Raw genomic sequence first — 15,499 nt, 5'->3', positions numbered from 1 at the left:
CGTCTCGATAGCTATAAGGGTGCGGGAGATATGGGCTTGAAAGTGGTTGAAAGTGGCTTTCTATTTCGAATGTTTTGTTTGAATTTGTTTGAATTAAATTCGAACATAAAATTCGAATATTGGTTCGATTATAGAATGATCGTAAACATTCCAGAAACGTTGAAAATAGTTTGTTTGATTGGACGTGAACAGGAGACGTTCAGAAATAGAATCAGGACCAGGAAGTGTTAATATAAAGCGGCATGGAAGGTTTACAGGCGGTTTTTTGCACTTTTGCGGGAAATCTAACATATTTTTATGCTCATGTAAAAATTCTCTGGAAACGTCTGGAAACGGGAGACCTAATTCTCGCATTTTGTGAAAATGGGTAAGATTGGCTATAATGTAATTATCTTAATCTTCACTATCGTTACTTTTTGCCCAGTGAAGCGGGTCCTTGCAGCTAGATTGTAGATTACTTAGAAAAACAGTCTTTTATATATATAAAAAAACTATATTACATACAAATGTACGAACAAATAAAAACCCAGTGAAGCAGGTCCTTGCAGCTAGTATATATATAATTATAGGATCCCCTTAAAAGAAAATAGGATAAAAGAAATTCTGTGGCATAATATATATATATATTATGCCACAGAATTTCTTTTATTAACACTTTACTACATCTATATATGATAAAATAACAACTGTCTTGTAAATTCTTAATTTAATAAATAAATAACAGAATTTTTTGGAAACCAAGAATCCTTTCAAAATACTAACAGTCTTCATCCATAAAAAGAAATAAAAAAAACTGTAAATTGTCAGGTAATCTTTAAACTACCAGTAGCTAATTCATTTTTAGATTATGTATTTCAGAAGCTTTTTAAAAGTAAAAGTTTATCTAATTTTATGACTAAATTAATAAAAGAAGTAGAAAGCTTACAAAACAAGATAAAAAAATCAATATATATGTGTTACTGTGAATGACCGATATCTGGCAAATGTCAACATTCTCCAGCATTCACACAGTGAATGTCAGCATTCACACAGTGTATGTACGAAATATTTGCTAAACATCATTATTTCTCACTTACACCAGCAAATGTCGATATTCAGCATGCACTGATGGTGAATGTTGAATAAAAATATTTTTATTATGTTAAGACAAAAATGCAACATTTTAATATATGAAAATAGGAGAAAACTTAAGTAATAGCACATTTAAATAAACTGTTGAACCTAAAACAAACAGTACATTCTTAATCATTAAAGAAAATAATACAATAATAAACTTACACATAAATTATGTGATTAACGTTATACAATCTTATTTATTGCAACAACTTAAACTGTGATTGTACTTTGAATTGCACAAGAGTCCCTTGCTTTTACAACTGCATTTATTCATGGAACACTTTTTTCTATGAAAGTATGTATAGCCTTGCCCTCCACTTTTCAAATTAGTTGCAGCTGCTTCTCTCAGCGATATTTCTTGAGAAGAAATCTCATGTATGGAAAGTAACTTTTCTTTACAAATTATGAACTGATCTGTTAATGGTATCTTTTATTCATATATCGCCGACGCCTTACCAACGACCCCTCTCATCCTCCGCCACTTGACCTGTCAAACTGATCCCCACCTCACAGGATCAAAAGAACAAAAATGCCATCCAGTGACAAAGTGGGAAGTTTCCACCAAACTGTGGCCTGAAAAAGAGGTAAGACCATGTCCTACCTCCGGCTATCCACAAAGTATTTGGCGACAGACTGTCGCCTCTCTGTCGACATCGGTTTCTCGGGTGTTGTTTCGACCTCCACCAAAGCTTGTGTGTGCTTGTCGACATACACCAGCGATTGTTCAAATGTATAATAATATAACCAAATATTCAGACTTTCACCAATGTATTTTGTATGTGTCGACATTCACCAGAGAATATAGACATTCTCTAATTTCGGACTTTCACAGTAACTAATAAAGGTAAGTGTATAATGTGCATGCCACTAAAACTCAAAAACGAGTCCCGGTATGATCAAGGGAGTTATGTGGTGTGATAGCCCTCTATTTCCCATCCATGAAGAAGGTTCCCGTTTTTACCTGAAGGGCGTGCTGTTGAAGATATAAAGGCTGGAAGTTTTACCTTCTAGAAATTTTTAGAACAGTCCAGAACATTTGAGAGTATTCGAGAGCATTCCACAACATTCCAGAATGTTCCAGGACGTTCTGGAACGTTTGGGAACATCCTGGAACATCCTATATCATTGTGGAACATTCCAGAACACTCTCGAATGTTGTGGAATGTTCTGGAACATTGTGGACCATTCGAATCCTTTTTTGTATGGGTGGGACTACCCATTGGTGGGGGTATATAAAGCAAGATCCGTTGTGGGTTCGAACATCAGTTTCTTATCAGTGACGAAGGGAAGAACCGAAAAAGAAGTGAAAATTCCAAAGTAGTGCAGTGAGTAAATAAAAACAAACAGTGAAGTGTGAGTAGTCAAAGTGATACAGTGACTGAATATAAATCAAAAATAAAGTGTGAAAACTGTGTAAAGTGTACTTAGTCTATTTGTTAATAAAAAGTAGATTTGATTTATATTTTATACAATGCCCAAACTTAAAAGAGGAGGAGCTCTTGCCAGTTCTGAATTTTCTTTTGAATATTAAAGTTGATATCATCAAAATATTATTTTTAGTTGCTAAAATTGTCCTTTGAAATAGCCACTCCGGATTGGTATAGTTGTGAACAATATTTGGATAAATTTGGTCGATGAGTTCGTTTTCAGTAGTGGCTATGTTGCAAAAATCACTGTTGAGTTCAATGAGGCCGTTCGTCTGGTCAGTGGGATATGTGCCTATTTGTTAAAGTTTTTGAGCAAAATGTTGTTTATAAACAAGCATTGTAAATAGTTAGAATATGTTTTCAACAAAATTTTTTCACTTCTAATATAATTTTAAAGTTTATCCCTTTATTCCAACTATCACAATCTCATATCAACTCCCTGAACAAAGCTGGGTACTCCAGTTAGTAATGCAATATTTTCTACATGTTTATATTAGAGAATCACACCTAAATGAAAAATTTCCAGCAAAGAAACACTCAAATTCAATCATCAAACATTTTCAGCCACTACTTAATTGGCCCTCTTCAGGAAATGTAAAATGAAAAAACTATTCTATTTATAGAATATAGCCACATTCTAAAGTAGTGAAGTGGTTGTTTAATGTTTATATTAATTTAATTAAGAAATTGGAATTACAATCTAAAAAGTATTAAAATATAAATAAAAACTATTGTTTATTCACAAAGTTATATTAGAAAAATTTTGTTTAAAAACTTCTAGAATGTGTAATGAAAAAAAATTAATGTCTGGTAATTTGAAAATAAACTATATTTTTCAGCTTTTCAAAAATACTTAATGAATTAAGAATTCTTGACTTATATAAAAAGTTATGTTATTTTTTAATTGTTGTCACTGTTAAATAAACATCTTTCTTTGTTTCTTCAAACATTTTAATTTCATTCTCTATTTATTCCTTAACATTATTGTTTATTTCTATGTAATTAATCAGTTAAATTCTTCACAATGTCAACAAACAAAACACACTGTTGAATCATTTGATTCTACTTTTATATAATTGTTTTTACTTAATTACATCAAAGGTTACTGAAGAAAGTTAGTAGAGGTCAGCATGGTCTTAAAACTGATGGCCTACTCAGCCTCAGAACACCTGTACATTACTTGTAGTCATGAATTTAAGAATTTGAACAGAACTCGTATATTGAATGTATAAATATGTAATAATATTATATATCTCAATAGAATGATTATTGAGATATATAATATAACTTGATAATTGCAAAATAAGACATAATTTTGATAAATATTTGAAAAAAAATTAAGTTTCAATTTATTGTACAAAATAGATCAACATAATCAAATTCATTAAATTAATTAATATGACTAAATTAGAAAAATATAAATCTACCTCAAGTTTTACTTCTTGAAGTTTATGAGGTTCTATATCCAAAACAGGCACTGACTCACCTTGACCAAGTTTGACTTGCTTATCATTCTGTAATTAATGTATTATTGGTAATTATGAATTTTCTGATGTAAAAAGAAATTTTACATGCATTATATTTAAAGAATTACCATTAAAAAGAAAATATTAAAATATGAATTAAAAAAATGAAATCAGTTTTTTCAAAAAAATTTGAATAAACATGATGAATGCTATAAATTACTTTCATTTTTATTCAATCAATAAAAGGTATTTTCTAGCATATGTCAACAACTTATGGCCAAATAGATCAGTCTAACGGCATAAGATTTAATATATAATCACTATTATTAACAATCATCTTTAAAAACTTTCTGAATTAATATACAGGTAACCCCCGTATAACACGGTAGTTACGTTCCAAAAAATTTCTGTGTTATGCGAATCCGTGTTATACGAAACAAAGAACTAGTACGAAAAGGAGGATTAGGTTCCAAAAATTAAAAAAAACATGCAATTATATTTTCATAATTAAGATAAATATCTTTATTAAAATTTTCTTAAGTGATACATATTAATATAAATTAAACAATGTTTTCTTTATCATCACTAAAAGCACTATTAACCGAGAGTGTTTTTCTTTTTGGCAGGTTAACCTTATCCTCTGAGCATTTTTCTGCATTATCTTCAGATCCATGCTTTACCTTTTGCAAAAAGTATGCAATTTTAGATTGCTTGTTTCTAGTTAAAAGATCTTTATACATTTCCTTATATGGTGCTAAGCACTTATGAAGAATAAAGCAAGTATGGAGTAAGGGAAAAACATCTGGCAACATCAAAATCAGAAGCATCAAGATCTGGCAACACTAAAACAAGTTTCGAGAAGGCGAGAAAAGATGTGTATTATGTACACATCTTTTCTCCGCCTTTCTTTATGTACACATCTTTTCATCGCCTTCTGTCAATACACATAAATACAAGTATTTATGTGTATTGACAGAAGGCGAGAAAAGAAAATTTACATACTTATGCACTAATACTTATGCACTAATAATACTTAAGTACTAATAGTTCACGAAAATAATGATTTTCGTGAACTATTAGTACTTAAGTACGTAAAAATTTACTATATTTCATGTTATACAAGGGTTTTACCCAATTCTCGAACCGTGTCAGAGTGAATTCGTGCTATAACAGTACCGTGTTATACGGGGATGGTACCAATTCTTGAACCGTATTAGAGTGAATCCGTGCTATAGAAGTGCCGTGTTATACAGGGGTTACCTGTACTATTATCTGTATTCCATAAGACTGTTGATGCAGTTTGGAAAGCATTTTAACAATTCCAAAATATGCATTTTAGTCTAAATATGCAATAATTTAGTATCACAACTGTCTACATGGTTTTGTGGTGGTACATATTGTATTTTTTCTTTATGTATGTTTTTTTGTCTACCTCCTGTATTTCAGGTCTTGGAATAGATTGTCTATTCCTGTTTCTTTGTGTAAATTAAACTCTGTAGTTGTCCCCCCTTCCTGTCCAATTGGGAAGGACTCGGTCATCTGACTGGTCCTTCCCAATTGTCAGATGAGTTTTGGAAGTAGTCCCATGAAGTGGAGGAAGGATGAGAACTTTACTTTTGGTTTGGTGCTCGAGGAGAGAGAGACCTTTAGACAAGAGATGAGTAAGGTTGGGCATGAAATCCCTCTCTTAGGAAGAGGAGAATTTCACAGCCCGTCAAAGGTCATTGAAGGAAAGTACATGGCATTAAGGTCTTTGGAGTCATAACTGACACATGGAGGTTGATGACAAAGAATTGTCATCGAGAACTAGATAAGTGAAATTGTGCAAGGAGAATCTACCTTTTTGTTTGATATTTGAGATTTGAAGTGTTGTTTTCTGGTGTCAATACTTCTCCAACTAGAGAATTTTCCTACCTGTTGTCATCCAGGACTGTTTTCATAGCATTTTCTATGTTGCTAACGCCCATTACTGGTTGATTTTACACTAGCTTTTTAATATTTGCTTAGTTTAATATTAATACATAGGATAAGTTAAAATATATTATTATGAGCAAGAAACAAGAAAATTATCATTCAAGTATTAAACAACACACAAGTATTGCTATAAATTACTAGCGCTTTCAACGAAACTATTTACAGTCGACCCCCCTATAAGATAGAGATACGTTCCATTCTCTAGGAATCCGCTTTCTTACGAATCCTTCCAATCACAACCCGACACGTGTCAAGTTTACGGACTACGGCTGTTTGAAAGATTTTCTTCCATAAAATTAATCGATTCTAGACTAATCCGACTCAACATTTCCAAAATACGTATATATTTTTTGGGAATAATCCGTATAAACTACGCTATAAACAAAAAATTGTAGGATTACTTACCGAGTGTCACCATTCGACATTGCCATTGCTCAACATTGTTTTCGTCGCGGAACAGCTCAGCAAAGAGCGGCCGATTTCTAACAACTTATTTTTCTGTGAAAACTTCGTAGAACTTCGGAGACATCATTAATATAAATAATTTTAATCGCCGTTGAATAAGAAATGTTTCTTTCACAAGAAATGTATAAAATTACAGTACTGTATTAGACTTACGGTACCTAATTTACATACTGACAGACGATAGTTAGCGTAAAAATCTCCGTAGCGTGGCGCCACGCTAGACGGCGGAAATTATATATTTAATTATAACAAAGTTACAATAAGTTAATATATAATTATATATACAGTACCTAATTTATATATAATTAATATATAATTATATGTACAGTACCTAATTTATATATAATTTATATAATACTGTCCAGACGATAGAAATCTCTCCGTAGCGTGGCGCTACGGACGGCGGGAAAGTAGTTCGGCTTCCCGATGACGTTTGAGGTGTTTATAGGGAACTTTTACTATTTTTTACGGATACCGGTAGCAATTTTTTCGTAGTTTTATAGGAATCGTAACTATAGGGACCGTAATTATAAAGGGGTCGACTGTATTCTTTATTATTCTATCCCTTTGGAATGTACAATGTCCATGTTGTCTTGCTGTATTTCTGAACACCAGCAATCTATCAGGGCAAGTGCAATACTGAGCTAGCAAGAATGGTGTTGCAACACCAATACACCCCGTTGTGGGACCAAGTGGTGATGCTCAAGCAGTGTGGTAACAGGAACCTTGTGTATTTATGGGAGGTGCTCCTTACTGACGTGCTAAATTAGTGCAACACCTCCACACTGGATGTGCCTTCTTTGTGGGTCAATTTATATAACAGATTGAGATATCATTGCTAGCTCCACATTCTTGTAAAAAAAAAAAAAAAAATTTGCACATGCGCATTGGCACCGCGCATGTATTATTCAAGTTCTCTGTTTTTAGTTCCATTTTTTGGTCATATTCCAAAGCTATTTTGCTGTTAGAGTATTTCGAAATCGTTGTTCGATAAAAGGATATTAACCGTTTTCATCTGCCTAAAGATGATGAAAATAGTTTGGCCAAAGTGCTAGTAATTTATATTGATACTTGTACATTGAATTGTTTAACGCCCGAATGATAATTTTCTCATTTCTTGCTTATCTATTGATTGACGTGAGGCCCAATATCTTTCACTTTTATATTATTATGGTTGCATATTGTTGGTTTAAAATTTGTTATTTGCAGTTATTAATCCTAGCCCAAGATGAGTTTGTTAGAGTGCATTATTGTTCAGCTGAAATCCCCATTGATTGATATCCTGGTCTTGTGGAGTAATTTTTATATGTCTTTTGTTGTTTTTAATAAACTGCTTGTATTTGTTTACAAGGGTGTATTATTTCTGTCCATGGTCCATTATGAACTAACTTAACTTCCCACAGTTTCAACATCACCTTGGAAAAGGCCTTTTAATATTTATTTAATTAACAGAAATATAATTGACAAATATTTCTGTGAATTAAATGATATGGATAATGTGAATTAAATAATATGGAGGCTATGATATATACAACAGTATAGTGATTATAAAAACTACTACACTCTAATTCTCAATTAGTCGTCATAACACACTGCATTGATAATCTAAGCAAGAACCATACAGTATATAAAGACACTGAAAACACCATATGTACTTTTCAGTTAATTATTAATAAAACTAATAAAATAATTTACTACAGTTAATTTTAATAAAACAAATGTTTTCAGCTTAATTAATAAGCCCTCATTAAGTTTTGAACAGAGATTCTATTTTTGAAACAATATTTGTTCCAAAAATAAAATCTATTATTATTAATGAAGGCTTATTAATTAGTGTCTCTATATAACACACTGCTTTATTTGGAGAGACTTCCAAATACATTGTTTCCTATAAACCAAGCACTTTGAGTTGTGCTCCATCTCACAGTTTTATTGTTCATCAAATATCAAATTCTTTACATCAAACTTTTTTCTCTCAATTACTGATATTTCCAAAATCAAACACAAAGAATTATCTCTCTCTAATATTAATTGCCTCATTTTTCTTACTCTTTTTATGGATCTCTATCTTTAACATCATAGAAATAATTTATTCTTTCTAACTTCTGTTACCAATTTCATCTTATTCCACTCCATTTCTATACTCTTACTATATACCTCTGCTACTAAACTTGTTCCTACTCTGCCTTTCCTTATGTCTTCTTGATGTTCTTTGATCCTCTTCTTCAAGTTGCATCTCATCACCCCTATTACAATTTACTCTCCTCCCCCTCATTTCTCAGAGGAACCTTGCCTTGTCTAAGGGATTCACTCTTTCTTTCTCATTTCTAAAAATATTAAACACTACCTTATTACAAACAAACTATTTTTTTCTTTATCCTTCTCTAGTTTCTTCCAAAAACCTTTTCAAAAACATCTGTAGTGGATCACCAAACCATGATTACTTGGCAATCCTCTATAGATGTTTTCATTACAGATTATTGTTTCAATATGACTAAAACAGTCCAATTAGTGAGTTTGAGTAAACAATTAATAATTAACTGACATAAATATCCCCATCTGACATGACATAATTTTTATTTTTATCCAAGCAACTTTTATTTCATTTGATTCTCAAACATTTTACAAGTCATTTAAGTTCCTAGATATCTGACCTACACAAATCCCTCAGTCTTATCATTCTCACGACTTTAATAAATATTTACATTAAAAATTATTAAAATTAGCTTATAAATTATTAAAGTAATATTAATTCGATTTATAATCATAATATATAAATAATTACCTTAAATGTAATATTTAATACATATGGAAGAGAATTATGAATGTTTACTGGAGAATACAAATGAAGAGTATAATTAGGAACTAATTTTGAACCAGTTGCAGGACTTCTTGCATTTTTATTCTCAGTGCATACTACCTGTCAAAAATAAAATATTAATTTATTGAATTTTTTTGAAAATTTTTTGAAAATTTATTGAAAAAAATTAAATTTAAATCAATAATTTTTGAGAAATGTAATGCTAAATAGTAAAAACACTTCAAAAAACCTTAAAAATTACATTAACAACTTTAATTTCTAACGTTTTTGGTCATAATTTACCATTCTTCCTCAGGAGAAACTTACAAAATGAATGATGTTACATTTGAATAGAAAAATAAATTTTAAACATTCCAGAATAAATTGTTCAATTTGTAAGTTTCTCCTGAGGAACATCAGTAAAACAGCTGAAAACTTTAGAAATTAAAGTGGTTAATGCAATTTTTAAGCTTTTTTTTTGGAGTGTTTTTAAATCAATAATTTATGATGTAATAAAATCCTTCACTTCAAGTTAATAAAATAAAAGACAATAAAAATTACCTGAACTACTAAAGAAAACAATGTTAAAGCCTAAAAATTCTAAAAGTATGTAAAAATTTTGATGAAAATTACAATGATTTCATTAATTTATTTAATGATTTAATTAATATTCATATATAAAATCATTATAATTTCCATCTCAATTTTAGATTGTAATTAAACTCAACAAAATATCAGCTATGCATATGACTTATCATTGTTAATCTGCTACCGATTTTGAAATTCTATCCACTTTGTGTGAAGTTAACTCAAATGGCCAATAACTGTCAATCAATTCAACATAAATTTAAGAATTTCTATAAAATTTTGTGTTTGTCTCAAATAAAAATATTTTTGAAACATTTGATATAATTAAGAAATTTAAAAAATAATGTTTTAGTCTGTTCATGAATGGAAGAGATTTTTAGATAGAATATATAGTTTAAAGAGGAAAAACAAATATGTTAGAAGATAAGTTATGCTTTGACAGATTTTCAATTTCAAAATCAAAAGAATATCATCATAAAACTAATAAAATCATAAGCACAAATTATCAAACAACTATTAATGATACAATTAAAATAAAAAAATGAGAGAGAGAATAGACAAGATATGTGCAGAATTTTGACAGTTACTCTATTGCAATAATGTATTCATGTAGCCTACAGCAGGATGTTTTAAGTGAGATTAATAAATGCAGATTCATGATTTCACAAATGGTGAATGGTTAAGTTAACCATTGGATACAGAGAATAATTCTGAATAATAAGCAGAGCACACAGTGACCATTTTTATTACAGAATTCATTGTGAAGCATAAATAAAAATATACATATAGAAAACATCTTGAAACCCAAATATTTTAATCATAAACCAAATGATTATCTCTGGTACCAAATTGCTTAGAATCTAATTATTAATAGTAGTGGTAAAATAGCCTGATTTCATACAACATTTCATCATCCCATTATTTAGTTTTAGAATATTTAGCAAAATGTATGTACCATGTGAGCTCAATTTATAAGAATCTGATATGAGTTTGCTTCTTTTATTCCTCTTCTTCATTTGCAAGACAACATATTCTATTCATGAATGTGACAAGATTGAAGTTCCTGCATGCTGCAATTGGATGGCTCCAGATAGATTCCAGTCTATTTGCTTTGTTTCAAACATGTTACATCTTTTTTCCATGGGTGTAGTACTAATCATTTTAACAATGAGTACACAATTTAATAACTTCATCCTTATACTATGTTTGCACACAATCCACGACTCACTTTGATCTTGATTTACTTACAGTTTAGATTGTAACTGTTGCCAGATGAACGTTGACACAAGCAGTCCATTTGAGAAGAACCCAGCTATTACACGCAATGATAAAACTGACATAACTACGTGATAAGTCACGAACACCAACAAACAAAATGGAAGTTTTGGTTAGAAATAAATACTTTTTCTTGTCATATATCTAATAATAGACAGATGTCATCATCTCTTCAGATGTCTTTTTTATTTCTCTGTTGATAGCCCAACACGTGTTCTGCAGCCTTCTTGTATTTTCTCATACACATGGGATTGTGGAATCTCTCTTATGACTGGATCTAGTTTCAAGAACTCTCTTGAGTTGATCGTGATTGACCCTCGTTTCAATCAAGATTGAAATGATCAAGAGAGGTCACACAATGGCATAGTTGCTGACCTTGGTAAAAATCTAGATCGAAATGCTCGGTGTGAACAGAGTGTTGCATTATAAATCCTTCTATTAGTAACTGCAATTTTATTAATTAAAAAAACAATTTTTAAAAAACCTATTTTACTTGTATATAACTCACTTATTGTCTTAACTTACTCTTGTTTTCTTACCATTAAAGAAAGAAATGTCTGATAACTTATGTATTCACTTCTCTTATGTTTTGTTTGCTTCTCACACTTTGTTTTACTTCTTTTTAGACCAATAAACAATCTAATCAACATTAAATTAATATGCCTCAATGTCCTTAATTTATTATAATCTTATTTTGTTCACTAGTACGTATTTTCTATTAACAGGACTTATTAAACTGGCTTTAAGGATACTGCAACTCAGTTTCACAGATTATAAAATTATTGTTTTATTTAATTTACAGGTAAATTAAATAAAACAATAATTTTAGTGGATGAAATAAGATTATAACCTAATCAACAGTTTCATTTTATTGATTTTATTTTATTTCATTTAAAAATTATTGGTAGGTAGGTAAATATGTGGATTCTATCAAATATGTTATTTGAGCTATAGAAGTACAATTACTTGATTATGCTGGAGTGAGATATAAGTTTATATCATGAGAAATAATGGATAAGTTCATCCCTATTTATGAGATTTTGATTTATGAGAAAATTTAAGGAATAAGATACACTCATAAATTTGGATTACACTGTATTAATTATAAACATACCTTTATGCAAAAAACATTGTTAAATTCCTTGTTATTACAAATAAGGTACTTTATATTTTTCTGTGAAACTGTCACATCTTGCCACCACAAACCTTCATTACTGACATCGTGACTAAAAAACAATGGTAAAATGAGATTATTTATAAATACAAAATAAGTAAATTTATATCGAAATTTATCAATAAAAAGTAAAAAAGCACATATATAAAATGATATAAAATTTAATAAGTCAATAATAATACAATTATTATACACTATACAGATTATTGATATCTTTGAAAAAAATATATACTGTAGTGATTATCACTAAGTATATGTAATGTCGTCATTATATATATATATATTTCGTATTGTCACGTATCGGTGTGTGTTGTAATTTTATTCTGTAAATATGCATCACATCTTGCAGTGTGGTGGTCCTGTGCTCTGATGTGTGTTACCATATCATGTACATGGCGTGGGATATAAATGAAAGGACCACGTGTATGAGGTACCTTTTTTCTCCTGGATCGTGTCCGGTCTGCGACAGAAGAATCAAACTGAAGTGCGAAAGGAAAGAGGAAGGAAGGAACAACCATGTGGAAGTGGAAATCAGCGTACCAAGAGAGAGACATTATACGGAGGGCTCAACTATCATCGTCCATGTAAGAATATTGTATTAGTCCTAACCTGAAAGATCCCTGATTGTTACGTCGCGTAAGTTATATTAGATTGTTTTTCTGTTCTCGTGTCGGGCTAGAAAGGGTGACGGAATACCCATTTATATTATAATGTAAATGAACCTCAGAATTACATCATTCTCTGATTAAATCTGTTTTGTGCCTTATCTTTTTGTGCAGTCCTTATCATTCTTACCCTCACTTTCACACTGTCGTACTTCGGTATGCTACAGCACAACAATACACACATATATTACCATGGTGCCTCATACTTCAAATTTAATTCACTCCAGGAGGCCATTCAAACTCTGAATCATTCAAAGTCCAAATCAATTTTTTCCATTACAAATAATGTAAAGTGAATTAATCCATTTCCAGACCCCAAACAATACCCATTTCGATAAACTTAAAACAGCAAATACAGTCGACCCCCCTATAATTACGGTCCCAATAATTACGATTCCTATAAAACTGCAAAAAAATTGTGACGGTATCCGTAAAAAACCCCCTATAATTACGTTAAACGTCATCGGGCAGCCAAACTACTTTCCCGCCGTCCGTAGCGCCACGCTATGGAGAGATTTCTATCGTCTGGACAGTATTATATAAATTATATATAAATTAGGTACTGTACATATAATTATATATTAATTATATATAAATTAGGTACTGTATATATAATTATATATTAACTTATTGTAACTTTGTTATAATTAAATATATAATTTCCGCCGTCTAGCGTGGCGCCACGCTACGGAGATTTTTACGCTAACTATCGTCTGTACAGTATGTAAATTAGGTACCGTAAGTCTAATACAGTACTGTAATTTTATACATTTCTTGTGAAAGAAACATTTCTTATTCAACGGCGATTAAAATTATTTATATTAATGATGTCTCCGAAGTTCAACGAAGTTTTCGCAGAAAAATAAGTTATCAGAAATCGGCCGTGGTTTGGTGTGCTGCTTCGCGACGAAAACAAGCTTTAGCAATGGGGTTGTTGAATGATGCATACTCGGTAAGTAATCCTACAATTTTTTGTTTATAGCGTAGTTTATATGGATTATTTCCAAAAAATATATACGTATTTTGGAAATGTTGAGTCAGATTAGTCTAGAATCGATGAATTTTATGGAAGAAAACCTTTCAATCAGCCGTAGTCCGTAAACTTTACACGTGTCGGGCTGTGATTGGAACGACTCGTAAGAAATCGGATTCCTAAAAAATGGAACGTATCTATGATCTTACAGGGGGGTCGACTGTACTCATAATTTAAAGTAAAAAAAATGCAATTAAATTCCCTAATAATAAATTAAAACATGAAAACAGTAAATTAAATACGTAAATACTGTATAATAAAATAAAAATTGTATTTACAGGTTGTACATCAACTTTGGAATCTTAAACATGGCCATCAGAACCACCACACGTGTATTGCTTTCATGCTTTGCAATAAGTTTCTTTTTCCATCTCTATCATTGATATTACATCCAATCATTATTGCTTACACTCACTTCTCAGATGCCATGATAAATAAGTAAAGATTATATTGGGTTGAACAGAAAGTTTTTGTATATTTTTAATAGCTGTGGTCACTAAACATAGATGTGTGATTTAATTATAACAGTTGTGAAATTTGACATATTACTGCTAATTTGAGATTTTATTCTTTGTTTAGAAGCTTATTTTAAACTTTTTACTTCTCATTTTGTTTGAAATGTCTTCAGATAAAAAGCATATCAAGTATACAGTGATGTCTGCAGACTATAAAAGAGAGGGGGCCCAAACCATTAAAAAAAAGGGCATTGTACATTATGCAAAAAGTTTGAAACTCTATGATTCAATGGTGGATCAGGACTCACAAGTTGGTACTGGTTGCACTTGAGGCTAACTTGACCTTGAAAACAAAGAATGTGGTTTGGTCAACATATGACAAAGTTGCATGGGAAAATGCACAAATATTGTTCATTGATTTTTTTTATATTTACAAAATAGACTAGAAGTCATAAATTTTCTGTTGTTTGTTGCCAATGAAATTTGCAGTTCGTTGGGGATTAAGAAAAGAACAACCCAGATGAAAAATGAAGTACCTACACTGCTATGTATTGCAGTGCTCTCTGAGTATGTATGCATATATATTGTAAGCGTGCCTGCACAACACATATTCTTGTTACATCCTTGTTCAAATAAAGCTGTGTTACTGTTGTGGCTACATGCCATAATTGTATAGTTATAGTTTATATTTTTATTAAATATATTTCCCTTTGTCTTCATTTCTATTGTCTTTCTTTCTGGAAGTTTCTCCCTACTTTTGTTTAACGGTGTAACAGCAGGTGACCCCTGTGTAACAAAGGGGAAGGTGTGTAACAAAGGGGAAGGTGTGTAACCCTCAGGGTATAACGGGGTCCAAGAGTTCATTCTAGAGGGAGTAGAGGACAGGAAAAGACATGTGAAGAAGGCTCTTGGGTTGTTGAACCGAGTGGAGACTAAACGGACTTTTCGAGGAGAAAAGAATACGGAAGCTATCGAAAACTGAAAAGGAGGTTTTCGTGCGTTTTAAAGTGTATAGTGAAGACCAAGAAAACTTCCACAGGGAAGGAATTATCTTTCGCCGT

General features: G+C 31.1%; 1 protein-coding gene across 1 annotated transcript in view; it reads right to left on the bottom strand.

Annotated features, from left to right (window-relative positions):
- The window catches only part of LOC111641818 (vacuolar protein sorting-associated protein 13C-like), a 163,493-nt gene that overhangs the window by 122,132 nt on the left and 25,862 nt on the right, over window positions 1-15,499 (bottom strand). Inside the window, exons 5-7 of the mRNA XM_023388051.1 lie at window positions 12,226-12,337; window positions 9,234-9,368; window positions 3,971-4,057 (exon numbers count right to left, since the gene is read on the bottom strand). Of these exons, the coding sequence (XP_023243819.1) occupies window positions 3,971-4,057; window positions 9,234-9,368; window positions 12,226-12,337 (334 nt within the window). The remainder of the gene's footprint in view (window positions 1-3,970; window positions 4,058-9,233; window positions 9,369-12,225; window positions 12,338-15,499) is intronic.

The sequence above is a fragment of the Centruroides sculpturatus genome, unplaced genomic scaffold (assembly GCF_000671375.1).
Source record: "Centruroides sculpturatus isolate CEXI.00-Female unplaced genomic scaffold, Cexi_2.0 scaffold1473, whole genome shotgun sequence".
Lineage (NCBI taxonomy): Eukaryota > Metazoa > Arthropoda > Arachnida > Scorpiones > Buthidae > Centruroides > Centruroides sculpturatus.
This window is presented reverse-complemented; position numbering and strand designations above follow the sequence as displayed.